An 18,311-nucleotide genomic window follows, 5' to 3' on the forward strand; every position below is an offset into this window, starting at 1 on the left:
TGTGTTGTGTGCTTATCATATCCTCTTAAATACATGTTACACAACTCCTGAACTTAAAAGCCTTTCATAGAGATGAGTCTGGTCAAGATGCTTGCGATTATAAACAGGGATAGACAACACCCTAGATTCTCCAACCCAAATCTGCAAACAGGAAAAATGCAGTTGTCCAAACCAAGTCATTTTATTTAGCTTTTATGATTAGACCGACCTTTGCGCTTGTTTTTGACCATAGACCATATATAAAGATGGACCATGCGTTTTCACTTCCTTCCATCATCCAGAAATGAAGCCAAAATATCCCTGAGACAAATGCTGTCATCATAAGCGGTCACGTAATTTTGAGCCAGAGTCTTGCAGTAGCGATCAGGGGATGGAGCTGCGGTATCAAGGACCCGCAATCATGTCAATCTTAATGTTTTATCCCGTTTATTAAAACCAAACTTACTGGAAAAATGAATCTTTGGACATACATCAGTGTGAAAAGAATTACCTAAAATGATGGAAACTATGTTTAAGAAAACCTTTATCTAACTATGTACAATAACTTTTTAGTTTGGTCAATGTCCTATCCACTAACATGGAGGAGGCCGGGATTATGGCCTGTTCTGTAGCCTACCAGTAAGGTGGGATCAAGATGTGTTGGCTTCTCTTTTGAGAAGCTAGAATATCTTCATTTTTATATACAGTCTATGGTTTTGACACATTCATAGAACAGTTGCTATCACTTGAATTAATCATTGTTAATACAACTTTTCTGAAGGTGTGTTCTTAACTTTAAACACCAGACTGTGACATTGCTGTCAGTGTCAACTGACCGTGTTGGTGCAGTGTTAAATCCCAAGCTTGACTTGCAAATCAATTTAAAGTATTTACATCTCTATCGTAACCAGCAAACACATTCAAGTAGAGCATCAAGTGTTGACCACTTCCTTTCCGTGCAACTGAGACTGTGTTTGTTTTTTCAAACACACTAGAGAGTGTGGTATTTTTGATATTTAGTGACATTTGTGCCACGTGAGGAGAGACAAATCTATTCTGTAGTCTTTGTAAAAAAAACACAGTTTTGCTCACTTTCAGCTTTTCTATATGAACACATCAACAATTTTCTAGTTTGAATGGTTTAGTTTTTTAACCAAAGAGGATTTCTGTGCTTCTCTTACTGAATTGGGCAGTAGCGAAGTTGGAAGCATGTCATTGTATCAGGATTTTTGTAACTGAATCACAGTCAGTCAGTTCACTGTCAATCTACTCGAATAAACTACAAACGCAGTCTTGCAGCAGATAAGTTTAGTTTTTGAGCGTTAAACTCTCAATAAGACATTTTGTCAAATCAAATACACTATAGTACAAAGCCATGACAATTTTTTGTTGTCAATATGCTTTTCTCTTAACATAGCAAGGGTGAAAGTTGTATCAAATCTGCTGCAGTAGGTAAAAGTAAGGTATGCAAGTAATTAATGCATGCATATTTACATTAGACATCCACACTGATCCATTTAGTGTATCATAGAGGATGTCATGTTCCCTAAATGTGTGCACATCCCTGACTAATGCATTGGTTAAGTTATCCAGTTGGTAAGAAAAACAGAGAATTACTCTCTGTAGTTTCCTATTCATATTTCAATGTTTAAGACAACTCACCTATGCCTGGGCTTTTAAAGCTGATATGCCTGGGTGTGTACTTACTTTTATTCAAAGGTAGCCTTAGGATAATTCACTGACATTGTAGAGCAATTATTTAAAAAGAAGTAATCACTTCTTCTGTGTTGTTTTTCTTAGGTCATCTTCAGGAAAGGTGAGCCCTGAGAGCATTCACTCTAAGGCATCCCTGTCAGAATCATCTGAGGATAGTCATGACCAGCGTGGGAAGAAACCACCACCAAGTCCAGTGAAGAAGGAGGAATTGTCTTTATACATGAAGACCAAAAGAGCAATAACAAGCAAGAAGTACGGCATGAAGCATGAAGCTGAAGCAACAACACCTATTGAACTCATCAGTAGAGGCCCAGATGGACGATTCGTCATTGATCCCACTGATGCAGAAATGTCTGTTAAGCCCCGGCGAATTGAGGGCTTCCCTTTTGTGGAGGAATCAGACCTCTATCCTGAATTTCGTCAGTCAGATGAAGAGAATGACGATCCCAGGCCTCTGCCACCAGTTATGCCCCCCCTTCGGCCACATCAGATTTCCCCTATCTCCAGTCAGGAATCCTATCTGCAACCTCCAGCCTACAGCCCTCGTTTCCACAGGCCATTTGAAGGTATGACCATCATGGAGAGCAGTCGACTCCAGGCCACTGGGCAGATCCGAGGCTCTCTCCACCACAGGACTTTCTATGGCTATCTAGGCCCCCCTGGGGATCATGAGCCCCCACCACCTTTTTACATGCCTGATACCAGCCCTCTCAGCTCTGTCATGTCCTCCCCTCCATATCTTGCTGAAGGTCCCTTTGGTCACCCAATGATTCCTGAAGAAATTGGGGAGGGTGATTTCTCACAATATGCTGTGTCTGGTTTCCCACTTCCTCTGACACTCGCCTCTTCCTCTCGATCACCGGAAATTTGGCAGGGGCTGGATTTCACCTTTGCAAGTCTGGAGGGACCCCAATTCATTTTTCCACCTCATCACCCTTTGCAACTCCGCCACGATTCTCCCTACCCTCCTCCACCTCATGTTCTTCCCCTTAGTGCTTTCCAGCCTTCCTCCCTCCCAATGCCCACTTACCCAGCCGTCCTGCCACTGGAGGCCCCAAAGAGCCACTCAAGCAAGTCTCCCAGTAGGGCCAGGCCTCATGGCTCCCCAGCCAAGCATTTAGCTATGCAAGAGGCACATTTAGGGCAGCTAAGACACACAAGCCACGGTATGGGTGTGCCAGTTTTGCCTTACACCGATCCAATGGCCCATATTATTCCGAGCACATTCAGTAGCCTGGACACACGATGGTTTGAAACCACCCCTCGTTTTAGTCCAAGACAGGCTCGTAGGATGGATTCTGGCATGCATCAGGTGGTTCTCCAGCCCTCTCGACTCTCACCGCTCACACAAAGCCCATTTAGCTCTCATGAGGGCTCCCCAGAGATTGTAGTACGTCCCAGGCCACGACCCAACATTGTCCAACCTCCCATACCCCCAGAGATGTCTGAGATTACCCTCCTCCCTCCTTCCACAGCCAGCTTCTCAAGGAGATCTTCCCCTTCCTCCTCACCTGCCCAAGGCCAGGGTAGCAGGAGAGCAAGCCCCAGCTACCGTTCTCACATGGCCTTTGCCACCTCTGCAACCAGCTACCCAGCTTCCCTGTCCCCGTCACCCCCTATGGAAAGCAGCAACATATTTGGGCAGATGCCATCTCAGAGGAGGACTGAGGAGGAGATCCTTCCATCTGAGCCCTCTCCATCCCAGTTGTCAGCTTCAGGGTAGGTGCATTAGGCATGCAGAGAGGGATACAATTTGAGTCATCTGCTCCAACCCATAATGCTTTGATGTGTGAATTTGCTGTGGCATTTTGGTTACTGGAGTGCTGTTTACTATCCATCCATTTTTTAAAGAATCATCTCTGTGGCAAATTAGTTTGATAGTTTAGTTTTAGTTTTTTTTAATTTGTTAACACTTTTATAAGAAAAATGAAAACTCTATGGTTGAAGGAAATCTATTTTGCTGTGATGATTCATTTGATAAGCTCTGGAAGTTCAGTTTCAATTTGGTCAATGCTGCTTTTCATGTCAGACATCAAATGAGAGATATTCACCCACTGCATCTGTGAAGCATTGTTCTGAAATTATCAGGTTGCAAAAAATACACCGCATTTTCAAGTGAAAACGCCACAAGTATTATTTGTGCAACAAATTGACTTGACAAGAAATTGCATTTGCTTCACAGATTACATTTCAGACCTTTTGGGGCTACAGTCAATCCAGATGAAAAATACTACTGTCATTGCAGTGTGCAATTTGTTTGGCACAAGCCCCCAAATGTCTGGGAATCTGCAGATATCACCCGAGGGTCCCTGTTTTTCCATCTGTATCATGCGTTACCCTGCTTTCACCTAACAGGAGGAATCCCATAATATTCATCCAACTGATTCCCCAGAAAAAACAATCATTTTTATGTCTAGCTCCAAGCCTTTGAAGATGCCTTTATCATGCAGAGGGATGCTTTAAGAAGAGTCCATCTTGGCAGGCCCTGCGGCCCATCCTCGGCCTTAGTAACCTGACTGCATGACCAATTCTCCCTTGCCTTCAGATTTTGTCCTTCCCCTTCCCTTTCTGTAACCCTCCTCGCCCCAACCTCTTTAATTGCCCCCAGGACTCCCCCAGGTCTGACTACGAAGGAAAAGGTTGTTGGGCAAAGTGTGTCACAGGGCCTGTCCGCTTCTCATGTACTGCAATGTTTCCATCATTATAAATTAGGGGCAGTATGGTGGTTCTTGATGGCTCCTGGAGTCTTACCTGCTTTGTTTTTGATTGATCTCAGCTATCTGGGCAGCGTTGTTGTGACCAGGTCCTCTACACCGCAATAGGTAAGGGTTGGATCCATGTCTGAAAGGGGGGGGTTAGCAGGTGGGACTTTTTTGATCACCTCGTCCTTTAAAGGGGAATACAAGACTTTGAGTCTTCGTTTCATTTGTTCCTTCCTTCAGACAACACGTGCAGTTCATTTCAGTTTATTCCTTTTTCTTTTTCTCAAAGTGGCTATATGCATTTTAAGTTCTGCAGTCTTCAGTACATTATGCATTCTGACTGATGCATATATCATCTATTAGTTAATTGATTAGGTCAGAGATGTATCACCAACATGATTTCATGCTTGAGTGGTTTGCTAACTGACCATAGTCACATGCAATATTATAATCTCTTAATGACAGTACCTCAAAAGAGATGAATCTGCCTTAAACATAATCTCACCAGTTTAAAAAGTATTTATTTATTACTTAGTTCACTGTTTTTTTACTGGCATAGAAAATATTTGCAGATATTACTGGTGCAAATGCCTTTTATACACTTCCAAAATAGCCTATTGTTCATCTGAATGGCTATTAAACTGTTTCCTTGCACCTTTTGTCAAGAGATAAAAAACACTTTTCACTTGTGCCGTATACGTCACAGGTTTGACACAATTACAGTAGGTTAATGATATTTATACAAGTTAAGGCCACTACAGACTTCTCTATTGATTAAAACTAATGAAGCTGTTCCTTGTCACCCTGAGACTGGTAAAATAACCTGACACCCAGTTAGGTACTTTTTAGCAATTTCTGTCTCTGTTTTCCTCCTTTTATCTTGAATCAATGCAAAGAAAAAAAATCATGATTGTGGACAAGACCTGTTTCATCTTCCCTCCTGTGGTGGCTCAAGATCCCCACTCCACTTGCTTCTGCTGAAGTTCACTATGTCCGCCTCCTTACACCACACCAGCCCTGTGCAATCGGATTTGTGGCAGACTCGCTTACTTTCTTTGACTTACTACTACCCACTCAACTATCTGCTCCAAACAGTCACTGTGGAATAGTGATCCCTCTTCCGCCTCCACTGTTGAATTGCTAGTGGTTGACTTTACCACCAACTTCACATCCGAGCTAAGGTCATGGTGGTCAGACTAAGGGCTTGCACATGTCAAAAATACAAGTTGAGTGAGTAAACCAACAGTCCCATTTATTTTCATATATCCTAATGCTAATGAAGGTACAGCTCCTACTCCTTATTTGTTAAACATACATCAAGCTAAGCCATGACATTGTGCCAAGCACAGGTTTAGACCAGCCTCACCTGCTCTTTGGCTATTGGCCAGTTGACATCAAATAACCCTGCTAAAGATTACATTTATTGTTAGACTAATTACTTCCTTTATCAAAAAATAACTAATAGTGAAGTCCATCAGATGGCCACACACGTAGCCAAAGATTTTGATTTACATCCAGGCTATGTTGATTTTTCATTATAAAAAAGCAAATATGCTTCTCTGAAGTATGATCACAACTTACATCTTGTGTCATTTTTGTACTCTTTAAATATATAAGGTGTGGCATACAGTGTATTTATGAAACAAATTGCTCTTTCACTTTGTAAAAGCACCTTTAGCACTCTGCTCAAGCGTGACACATTCTGCCCTTTATATATTACAGATGCTTACTCTACTGTAATATGACACCAACTAAAAATATTTTGGACTCCTATCTCCAAGAAATATTTTGTCAGATTGGCGTTATGATGTTACCTTAAGCTGTGTGTCCACTGGGAGCCATCATTTACAGCTCTTTTTTTGCATTAACAGTTCAGCTGAAATGCTGTTGCATGATCCTGGCAGTGATGAAAGCTTAGCATGCACAAAGATGTCAGCACATCCGTTTTAAGAAGTTACGATAATATTCCAGCTTTTAAGAGAAATGCACCAGGTTCCTTTTTTGAATAGCCGCAAAGCAAGAGCAGAAGCTGTGACCAGCGCTTTCCGCAAGCATCTGTTTAGCCCAAATCATTTTAAAGATTTCTGGTGGACACATGGCCTTAATATCCTGTATAAAGCATCTGTAGCATGAATCAAAGCATCTACTCGAAGTTCAAGTACAATTGCACTTGCAAGTTTGGACTGCAGAACAGTTCTTACTACCATATAAAGCAAGTGTTCTCCCAAAACAGCCCATGCACTTCTTTTTATCCTAAGGAACAAATATTTTGCCAAGGGCTTGAAGGCTAGGGCACACAGGGGAGGGATGGGGGTTGAAAGCCCCCATGTGTTTCAGTAAACGGCCCGATGAAGTGCTTTTGAATGTATTCCCCTTTAAAGTCGTGTTCCATGTGCAAACTGCCATGCATGCCATCGCTAAATATTGCTCTTCCGTTTCAAAAAAAGAAACAATTATATGGATAAATTCTTGTTACATTTGTTGTCCTAGTGCTTCGCTTTTCTTTGGCTTATTTTTCATTATGTGACTGTTCCCGAGTAGTCATTTTCCCCTCCCGCCATCTCTCCCCCTGTCAGCATGGTGAAGCCCATTGTAGACAGTATCCATGTCTATGAATACACATTGATGATGCTTTGTTGCTCAGCTGTGATTCTTCCCCTCTACTAATGAAATTTGGTTTCTCTCTGCAGCCACGGTGGAAAGATGGCCTCTCTGTAATGCTAATTGTTTTCTGTGCCTTGAGAGAACCGAGTGTCTGTTTGTGGCAGAAATCTGTGGGCTGCCAACTCATAAGTACCTCCATGAATGGGAGGGAGGTCTTAAGATGCAGTCATGAGCAGCTGAAAAATATACACTTCGCACCCAGGAAACATTTGTATCTGTTATTTTCAGAGTTGGACAGATTTGTTTTCAAAAGAGATATCCAATCTGCAATCAACGGAAAATACTTACTGACATTTTGTTCAAAAAATTTGGTCAATTTGCATCATTTTCCTCTGAAACCAACAGTGCAAGTCTTTGTATATGTTGCACCTTCTCAAAAACGTGACTCATTGTCCTGATCTGCACTATGACAGAAAACAATGGTTTCAGGAATCATGTAATACTTCCTTTTCTTTACAAATTGTTTGAATATATTTCAGCAAAAATACCCTAGATATCCCTGAGGGCCATTGAATTTGAAGGTGTATGATTTAATGCATCATCTGGATTTATGAACTTTATTCTTTAAAACATTACATAATCATTGTTGACCTAAACATGAATGTTAGTAAATCCAGATAATGTACGAGGCTGTGGCTATAGTTGAACATATCACAATTGTTTCTCAAATCTTATAAAAATGTTGCTGGATTTCAGAGTACAGCTCTTTAAGAATTCCACATTGATCCTTTCCAATGTGCTGCATCTGTGGCTTAGCACGAGTGGTGCAGGGGTTGTTGTTTTTTGCACTCCGTAGTGCAGAAACACAGTCCACTGACTAATTCTGGCCTGGAGTTACCTGTTTTCCCCTCTCTCTCTTCTTTATCCAGAAAACGTCGAGGTGCACTGAGTGGCCTTTCGGGGTCTGAGAGGGTTGATGCACTGAGATACCAACGTATTAGAAAGACTAAGAAGATGACAATGAACAACAATAACTCCAAGACCAGAAAGAAAGCAGGTGTGAACCCCTGTTCTTTACACCAGAGATTTAAATTACTAATCACTTTACTGGGTTCTATCTGCTTTTGTTCAGTTCAAACACTTGTACTCACTGATGTTCTCGTTTCACTAAGCTGGCACGTCACCATTTAAATGCTTTTCAGATATACAGTGAGTGAACACTGAGTGAATTCATCACTTACATGGCTGAGGTCTATTGACCTTATGTGTTCCAGTTTTGTAATTTTAAAATTGACATCAGCTGCCTCTGATCAGGCTGTGCCGACATTTAGCTTTTATAATTGAATGTAGATTGTGAAGGGATGCAACTTAATACTAATTGTGTAAGCTCTCCCACACAGTGCCAGGATCTGCTAGTTTTTTCCTGTTATAACATCATGAGACGTTTTTACAACTATTGTTGTAACAACTGCAAAAACAAGCATCATCATACAGATGAGTTAAGCATCTATACTTTAATATTCTTTCACCACAAACTCACTAAGCCATTCTGCTCTGCAACACACACTGAGCTAGCTGAGCTGGATAGATAGGTCATTTGTAGATTGCCTTTTTTATTTGACATCTGTGGTGTCTCGTCATGTTCAAGTTGATCTGTGTTTTCTCTCATGAATTTAAAGTTGGCTCTGTGACCCATTCAGGACACTGACTGATCTAAAGGGCATATTCACATGTTCAAGTCCCAACTAAGGTTCAGGTCTTTGTTACATTGTTCTCATTTTATCCAGTTAGTTTTGGTTTCACATTGCATAGGCAGAGCACAAAAAGGTTTGTAAGACTATACATACTTACGTCTTATTGTCATCACATACGTGTTAGTGGGCTGCGTGTGTGACCTGCCATTCATCTCCCCTCCTCCAGGTGTCTCCACCTCTCAGACCCAGCAGGCCTACACCTCTCAGGTACTCCAGCCCGAAGAAGCTCTCTACCTCCGCAAGAAGAGGAAACGGCCCATCTTCCATGACCCATACACCCGCTTTTCTGCTCTGCTGTACCGCCGCCCACCTCGGGAGGACCAGAAGGCTATTTTGGCTAGCATGGACAACATAGACCTAGACCATGCCACTCTCCTCTGAAAGTCTTTGAGGACAAGGTCACAACCATGCAATACGCCCCCATTCCAAATTAACACTAGCTAATGATCAGTTGAAAAAAACAAAAAACAAACAACATGATCAAAAAGTCTTTGCAATTTATTATATATAAAGGGGAATAGCACTAAATGTCATTATTCAGTATATTCTGACTCAGACCCGCTGTCAGTTCAGTCTGCAGGTGTAAGCATTTTAACTAATCTGTGATGACTTCAAATCAGATAAATCAGATCAAGAATCAAAACTGCAGCAGTGGCAAATTAAACTTAACTTTAAGTGCTTGTTCAAAGTCTGGATTAAATTTGACTGACTGGGATGCAGAGTACACAAGAATGTTCTGTGTGAGCTAAATCAAGTGGTATTCCCCTTTAAAATGTGTTTAGACTAGCAATTCTTATCAAAATGATAGCTGCCAGTTTCCAAAGTTTTACTCCAGTGCAAAGGATTAATTCAAAAAGAGACGATATAATAATATAATACTCTATTTTCATTTAAACATTTAAACCTCCAGTGTTACAATGTTTTAATTTGAAATACTTCTCCAGGCTTGGGTCATGTTTCTTGTGCTGAGCCAATCCCCTCAAGGTCTCTGTTTACAGCACCTCCCAACGGATCTTCTCCGCCAGCAACGTCTCTTATCTGCCGAGAAATTCACCTCAAACAATCTGGGTTTTCTCACTTACCAAGTATACCTCAAAGCACAGGACACGAGACCACACAACCACCAGGATCAGCCAGCAGAACAAACTAGCTTTTTGCATCTCTATAGTCCTTATGGTTCTCTATTTGTTTTTCTTTGAGAAACATTTTCTACTTTCCCACTCGTGCGTTTTCTAGTTTGTTAGACATACATACATGGCGTTTAATTACTTTATTTATCTTGCAGAAGAGAATCACGTTAAATCTTAACTTAAATGATCAAGACGTGAAACAGAAATACAACACTGAGCCGCTTTACCTTCCTACAGAAATGTAACCTCTTAATGAGTAGATGTCATTCAGCAGTGAATCACACATACTTCCTCCAGGAACTTCCATTTGCATTTCACACACTTAAATTTAAAAAAATGTAATTTTTTATTAGCAAGATTATATTACTAAGAATAAAAACATGGAGAGAACAGTCTGATTTAAGCTCAAGTTATTCAGTTGCTCCATTTAACAAGACTTCAGCTCCATCTTCTTATATCTAACATTTTCAAAATTTTGCACTGGAGCAAAATCTTGTCAGTTTCAATAGTCAAGTCTGTTCTTTGACATCTCCTTCAGTAGATTTTCTACTTGAGGTCATTTAGAGGGCTCCAAATCCTATTCAGAAATATATAATTCATGCCAAAACCAGTCTAGTTAAAGAAAATAACTAATCATACTTATTGGAGGATATGATTTTGTGCCATAGTATATGATAGTATTTTTTAAACGTATTAGACGGAAAAAAAACAATTGTTTGGCCTTAATCAAGCTTTTTGTTGGTTGACTGCTTCAGTTGTGTCTAACTTTTATTTCTATTATTTTTTTTTTATTTGTGTGTTTGTGCACATTTGCCTTTTTGGCCATTTTGTACTCATAGCCTTTTATATTTTGTTTGTTTTGTGTACTTGTCATTTAACATACTGAAATACTGAGAGTACAGCATGTGGCACTGAAGGCAACATAAAGTTTTTGTTGCAGACTTTTCGGGTAAAAGCAGTTTTGTTTACTTGATGCTTTATTTTGAAAGATTCCAGTGATTTCCACAGACGTGGACACTACCGGTCTAAAAACAAATTAGTAGAGGAATTGCCAGGACTTCGGCTTTATCGCACATTACTCATCATGCCACAGCTCAGACAGTTATAGAACTTAGTTTTACAACTGATTAAATATGAGAGTGTGTTTCAACAGTTCAGCTTTTGTTGCTGTATTTTTTCCCAGATGTTGCGTGAGCCACTTATATGATCAGAAAGCTTTGGTGATGTGCAGATTTTATGTAATTATTGGTGAATTTTTCTAATATTCTTATAGATTCAAACACCTCCAACATGGTATTAAAATTTAATTTTTTTCTACGAGACTGCATTTGGTTGCTTGAAGATATTTCCACAAGCTTGCAGGAGGTGCAGTATGGAGGTCTCAAACATTCTGCCCTGATACTTGCCTGCTCCTCGCGTAGTTTGAGTTTTAAAGTGCAGGACAAGTGAAGAGGGGATTTGCTTTTTATTTATTTAATCTATTTAATAAAACAGACCTTATCTGTCCAACACTGAAACTTAGGTCCCCTGAGAGCAATTTATAAATGATTGGAGAAAAGTGTCCCGACTCTCAACCGTATCCAGCATGTCGACCCAACTCCAGCGTCACAGATGCATTAGTGTTGCTGTCGGAGTTAAAGTAAACAACCATTTTATTAAAGAAGCTAGTGCCTTTATTAAGGATGGAAGAATTAGTAAGTCTACAAGGTTGGGACATTTGCTGGCTGTAATGGTGAAGTATTGCATCTGTGTCATTATATTATTGAAATAACTCTTAAATACAGTTAGTGTTACTAAAGTGAAGCCACCGTGTCTGCTTCCAAAGATTACAAAGTCAGCATGAATGATCTCAATGAGAATAAAGTGGCATGAAAATGCACACAGATCACAGGTGCAAACCCACTACCTAACCCACTGCAACCTTTTATTATTAAGAGCTTCTGCCCACCTCTGTCCATGCCATGGTGTTTGAAGGGCTGTGAACACAACAGTTCATTAGTTTTCCTGAAAAGAAGAAAAAGGAATAACCACGTGAAACCATACATGTTTTATAAAAGACTAGAGCATATCAGTGAAGCAGCCGTCTCATCACACGTAAATTACAAATGCCACATAGATTTAAACATGTCATTGCTGTATCTGTCTTTTTTTCATACATAAAGCAAAGAGAAGAGGATGCACTGCTGCCTCTATAAAAACTATGAGTTTAAATGTGAAAGAGAAACTGAGAGCTCCTCTTTAAAGGCCTTCATAATGGAATGCCAATAGCAGAGTAAAAAAAGAAACACTGCAGTCACTGATGCATTGATGTTCATAAAGTAAGTTTGTCTTGTTGCTGTTTAATATCAAGACGTGGTTAGGACTGTTTTAAAGTCAGATAAAAGAAGAAGAATGCCATTGTTTCCTTTCAGAAGTTATCAGAATCACTGATGGCACTGGGTTTGTTTTTTTAAAGACAGGCTTTGTACTTCAAGACCCGCATGGCAGAAGGGATCAGTTGCTAATTAGAATGATATTATTTGACTGAGTGACTTTGGTCCACTTGGGATATTTCTTGATACTAGAAGAGCTTTTCTATCACATTCTTTTAAAACAATGACTATTTCCTGGCAGAGATATGCTGTTAGAGGATAGAATCAATATTAGATAAGTAGAATCTGCCTTTCAGTGCTGAAACTTAAAGATTTTGAAATCAACAATTTTGAATTTTCATAGCTTCTAATGCCCATACTGTTATTCACCAACATAATTCACCAATATCTGCTATCATTTCTTTGTGCATTTTTCAATTTATTAACTTTACCTGCAAAATTACAATTGATGCACTCTGCCAGTTTAACACAAAAATACAGTTCATGTAGAAAATATCCTACATTGAAAAAAAACACAAATTTACAGATGTTGAATAAATTCCTAACTCATAGACAATTCTTAACTGAAATAACGAGATATAATTAGTCAATGTATTATAAAATTCAAAAATTGCATATATTTTCAAAATTGGTCAATAATGTGTATGTAATTAAAGAGATTTCAGTTTGTTCATTGTTTTTTTCTAGATGCTGTATTTCTTTAGTTAAAAAAAAAGAAATCAAATACATATATTTAGTTTTTCTTTCAAGGTCAGCTTTGAGAGTGATGTCTCCTTCACAGCACTATGCTTTAGTGGAAACGTACAGGATGTCTCTGCATCACCTCCAAAATGCTTTGGGGAAACCTCAGTCTAAAAGATATACATCAACTGAACTAAATCACTGAAATTCACATGCACATTTCTTCCATCCCGTTTCGGCTGAACGTTGAGAGAGTTCCATGAAATCATCCGGACACCGAGTTAGAGAATATACTAACATTTCTAAGTTGCAAGACAGCTCCTTCAATCACTGTGGGGGAAATTGTAGCTTTGTGTGGCTGTGCACTTGTTTCCTCACTGTGGGCTTTATTGAGAGTGTGAGGTGAGGACAGTGTGAGCTGGACAGGTGAGACATCAGACATGGGTGAGATGAGTTCAGATCAGCCTCAACAAAGATGTACTGTATACCTCTTAATGTGCCACAGAAAAATGTCTCTGTACATACTGTATGTATAGTGTATATTGAAAGATATTATTTGCATGGTATGAGCATTTGAATGCCACTGACAAACATGGAGGAATCAACACCACCAGAGCAACATTCTATAGCTGTTGTGTTTAAAAAAAATGAAGAAAGAAAAGCTTTAAAAACAGATGTAATTACTCCCAGATTTGAAAGCAAAGCCAATTGAAAAGCTTGGCTCGCCTGAAACGTCAAAGTAAGTCGTAAAATGACTATAAAACCTAGTTTTCAAGAAAAAATAATCAGCAACCAATTCATTAGAACCATCCACTGTACTCTCACTGTTGCTAAGAACACTGCTCCACACAAGCACATTGTGCCATTACATAGTTTGAGTGAAACACGCAGGGTTGTCTCCAGATGATTTACTAACTAGGTGCTAGTAGATTCGCTCTTTACTTCTGTGATTTAAAACAAATCTCAGTACTGTATCACACTTGGCACTTGAGCTGAGAAGAACTGGAGTCTGGCTTTGGTGTCTCCAGATAAATTAAGAGACTTTTCATCACATTGTTGAAAAAATCTACATTTTTCACACTTTGAACAGGCTTTTTTATCATCACATCAGTGGAGAATGTCTGGTGCTAACACGTTCTGCAAAAGGAAAAAGTTTTAGTTTCTTACTTAATGTGCAATGCGCCTCTGTCCTGTAAGCTTAAAGTATATAAACCTGCCATTTCATCCTTATTTCTTCAAAATAAATAGAGAAGCTATATATATATATATATATATATATATATATATATATATATATATAAAGTTTAGCCCAAATTACTGGTGGTGTGGAGTTGAGTCGTATTGTTTAGATTTGTGAGATGTGTAGACATTGTGGTCTTTTAATTCATGGTTAGACCGCTCACAATAATATGCTGACATGTTGATACAATTGCATAGTGCAGTGAAAACATGAAAAAGAGGAAGACTAAGAATAAATGACACAATTATATTGTAACCTGTCAGACTTTAAAAGACTCCTTCAGTGCAGCTTCATTGCCAACATCCTTTAAAAGAACAGGGGAGGTGCATCGTCCATGAACTAAAGGCTGAACTACATGACAAACAAAAACCAGAGCTCGTTTCAGAAACGTCATGTTTCACTGAGAACCACCGCAGAACAACACATTCAGAAAGAGACTTAAACTAAACCCGAGAGCAAGATGGAGGAAAGCTGAGATCGCGCAATTACCAACTTTTGTCTGTATAGAAAATCTGCTGAGTGTAGAAAGAGGCATTACATATTTGAGATTTAAAAAAAAAAAAGTTTAGTAACACAGTGTAAATGATATCTCAAATAAGCATAGCTTGTCATATATATTTTTTGTAGAAGAAAATATGATGCACATCATCTATATTGAAGATTGATTGAGAACTGAGTAGTGTAGGGTCTGCTTCAGTGACACATTATAACATGGTGTAACAGACCAATGTGTAAACTGTATGTGTGAGTAATGGAAATCTATAAATGCTAGAAATTAGTTTAATAAATAAATAAATATGGAGAAAGTATATATATATATGTATATACTATATATATACATATATATATAAAACTGTACTTGTTTTCAAGAATGTATACGTCTATATTCTATAATTTTTTATCCATTTGTTGCTTTATACTGTAGCAATGCAGAATCTTGCAAAAAGTAGAGGAATATAACGTCTGTCTAAGGTTTTCAGCTGTGTATAAAACAAAAAGAGAATGGTGCACCAAAATGGATGTCACTGTACTGTATATCTCACTGTCGATTTCTCACAGACTCTCAGAGAAGGATACAGCAAACTAGTTTTTATAGCAACCTCCATTTGGTGTGAATAGCAAATGTAATCTTTTTTAAATAAACGTGGGCCATCACCTGATCACACTGAACATTTGTTCATCAGGAGACTGATTTGTTTTGGTAAATCGCCATCACACATTCATCCTTTTCAACATGTTGTGGCATGAAAGGATGGTGAGAATCTTTTTTTTCCCCCCAACTATGGTGCTCCCTCGCGATGTGTATCACAGAGACATAGATATATATTCATCTAATTTACAAACTGTGCAGATAGAGAAGTTTGCAGTATGTATGTAACTGACACCGTGCTTCATGATGCTGCTTTGAACTGACACGAGGGGATTCAAATGTTTGCTTTTGGTTTGTTTTCGGTTAGAAACAGAAGCATGTGCAAGTTAATGCGATGAGAGTTCTCTTGCCTTTGCACTTGAGAGTGGAGGTTGAAGGTTGCAGCAGCTGCTTAAAGTTACACCAATTCAGTGCTGTACATTGCCAAAAATACATACATTCTGACAACTGGTGCTATTTGATAACATATGTGGTGCTTTATTTATTCATTTTTTTCATTTTAAGTTGATTATTTCCTTGCTTCAGACAAAATGTAGCTACACAATCCTGTACTGTACTGTAGGCTGCTGTGAGTCACCTGGTTCGGTCGTGTGCATCAGACAGTTTGCTTTGACTGCTATTGTTTCAGGGAATACACAGATCAGATAGGACTTACATTTTGGGTGGCAAATTTTTAAAGCAAGGAAAATTACTCCGATTTTAATTTGAATACATGTTATAATGATTTTCTTGGGATTGAGTTTACAGTTTTGATATTGGTTGAACTTCACAGTGCTTCAAAGTCTAATGTATGTATATTGTGTTCGGTGCTGAGTGATCAGATAAACTCACCATGACCTTTGATGCCGTATTCATCACAGAAATCTGAATCCTGCAGTCTTTCTATCGGGTCAAGTAAACATAGTAACGCCCCCTGCAGGTTCCCTAGTATTGCCGGGAGTGAATATCCACTTCCACCTACAAGTTAATAGGATCTCTGCAACCAACCTACTCCAACACAAAAGCTGATGACGCTTTTTACGGCGCCTGCAGTGTTACTATGTTTGCAGACCAGAGAAAGCATCTAGACATTGTCTCATGAAGATGCTTGTTCAACACATTTGCTGCAGACTCTATACATGGAAATAATGTACAAGCTACGTGAAGCTGATTATGTTATTGATGCTTTTTTTTAAATCACAAAATGCAATACAAGTGGAAGAAGAACAAAGTGAACTCATTGTCTCCTCTTAATTGTTCAGTCTTCCTGAGACGTGTAGAACTTTTGAATTTGAGTTACAGATGTTACTTTCAATGGGTTTTGGACATTTTGACCTTCTGGAAAACAGCAAACGCGTGTGTTCACTGTTAGTCACAGGTGTAGACAACTCAGTACCTCAACATGTCTTCATGGACATCTTTAGCCCAGATATGTTACTATTAAGTTTTTTTATGTTGGCCATCTCTGAGAAGTCAGTACTCATGATGCTTTCTATATTTGTTGGCACAATCTCACACAAGAATGTATGGCTACTGTAATTCCTGCTCACCCCCACTCTTCCTAAAAATTGAGGCTTTTAAAGCAAGTAAATTGAACTGTCAGTTTTTTGTATTTCAAATGTCTTGGTATGCTTGTTGTAGTTGTATATTCATAATGGTGTATATTACATCAGTTTTTATTTATTAAAATGTTTAAATTTTCCTAACATGACTTTTCATGTTATTGAGCAAAGTGGTCCTATTCATTTAATGCAAAGATGCAGAGCTGAGTTCACTGCTCTCCTCTGTACATATTGAATAGATCAGCATACAAATAATGCTACAGTGACAGAATGTCAACTAATTGATTATTACACAGAACTGATAGGAAACCAATGGATGGAAGGAAAATGCAGAAAATAAAATACAACTATCAATTTCAAAACATTACTAACTGCGAAGTGTGTTAAATGTAATAAATCATACAGAAACAATGGTCAAGGGTCTAAATGCCCATCAACAGGAGATAAGACAAAATAAGGTGTAAAAGAAAAGTTAGGATAAATAATGATGACATGGATTCATGACGTTGCAACATCATCTGAGACAAAAAAAACACTTTTTTCAATCTTTGTACAAACTGACTGACATGACGCACATTTGCAAACCAGCAAATATTAAACCTCATCATGTTAGTTGGTATTGTCACTCCAAGCATTAGCACTTAGCATTTAGCTCACGGTGCTGGTTTGAACAGGGTACATAGTTTACTACAAATAAAACAGACTTTGGTGTCTGCTTCACAGTCATACATTATGAGTTATTAAACACACAAAGAGTTCTGTTGATGCAACCTACCTCACTAACAATAAGAGGTCATTTGATGAAATCAAATCCACACAACACAATTTATGGATGAACTTTAAAATAGAATAAACAGTTTTTTGTATAATGTTTTTTTCTTCTGTGGAGTTAAATAAGGAGCTCAGCCCTGACATAGCGACCTGTGATTGGCCTTACACATCATCAACTATATATATAGATATTTACACTGTTCTCATTCTTAATAAATCAATCAATCAATAAATAAAATGATTACAACATCTTTGTCACTGTAAAGAGAATATAAATGAGGTGGTCTAGTGTTTTCCTGACTCCTTGTTTAAGTAACTTTATTACTTTATTACCACACTTCCTCAAATATGACCATGTGAGCAGGGCCTTTATTGATCTGTGCTGTAACTGGAGAAGGTTACATGCCTTTATATAAGAATTACTTGATTTCTAATTTCCTCACACACAGACACACACAACTGTAAACTAGGTGTAAGTAAATTGACAATTAAACTTCTCACTGTCAGTTCAATAAATAGTAAAAGTGAAACCACATGTTCAACAAACATAGAAAAACAATCTCTGACTTGTTGTTATGTCTCCCTTACTTTAACACAGGTTATTTAATGTACTGCATGTGTAGAGGTCTGAGGCAGCACTGATACAAGTCAAATAAATCTGCTATGTGGAT

The 18,311-nt window shown here is 38.6% G+C and overlaps 1 protein-coding gene across 7 annotated transcripts in view; it reads left to right on the forward strand.

Moving 5' to 3' along the window:
- Positions 1 to 17,008, forward strand: part of LOC109628489 (protein turtle homolog B-like) — a 120,322-nt gene extending 103,314 nt beyond the window's left edge. For 5 of the 7 annotated variants that reach the window (XM_069539950.1, XM_069539952.1, XM_069539951.1 and 2 more), the window contains 3 exons: positions 1,780 to 3,414; positions 7,931 to 8,058; positions 8,922 to 17,008. In XM_069539950.1, the coding sequence (XP_069396051.1) occupies positions 1,780 to 3,414; positions 7,931 to 8,058; positions 8,922 to 9,136 (1,978 nt within the window). In that variant the 3' untranslated portion in view covers positions 9,137 to 17,008. Of the gene's footprint in view, positions 1 to 1,779; positions 3,415 to 4,471; positions 4,518 to 7,930; positions 8,063 to 8,921 lie in introns of those variants that run through there. The other 2 variants (XM_069539957.1, XM_069539956.1) reach the window with 2 other exon arrangements.
- Positions 17,009 to 18,311: the final 1,303 nt, after the last annotated feature.

The sequence above is a fragment of the Paralichthys olivaceus genome, chromosome 15 (genome assembly GCF_024713975.1).
Source record: "Paralichthys olivaceus isolate ysfri-2021 chromosome 15, ASM2471397v2, whole genome shotgun sequence".
In the NCBI taxonomy this organism is placed as follows: Eukaryota; Metazoa; Chordata; class Actinopteri; order Pleuronectiformes; family Paralichthyidae; genus Paralichthys; species Paralichthys olivaceus.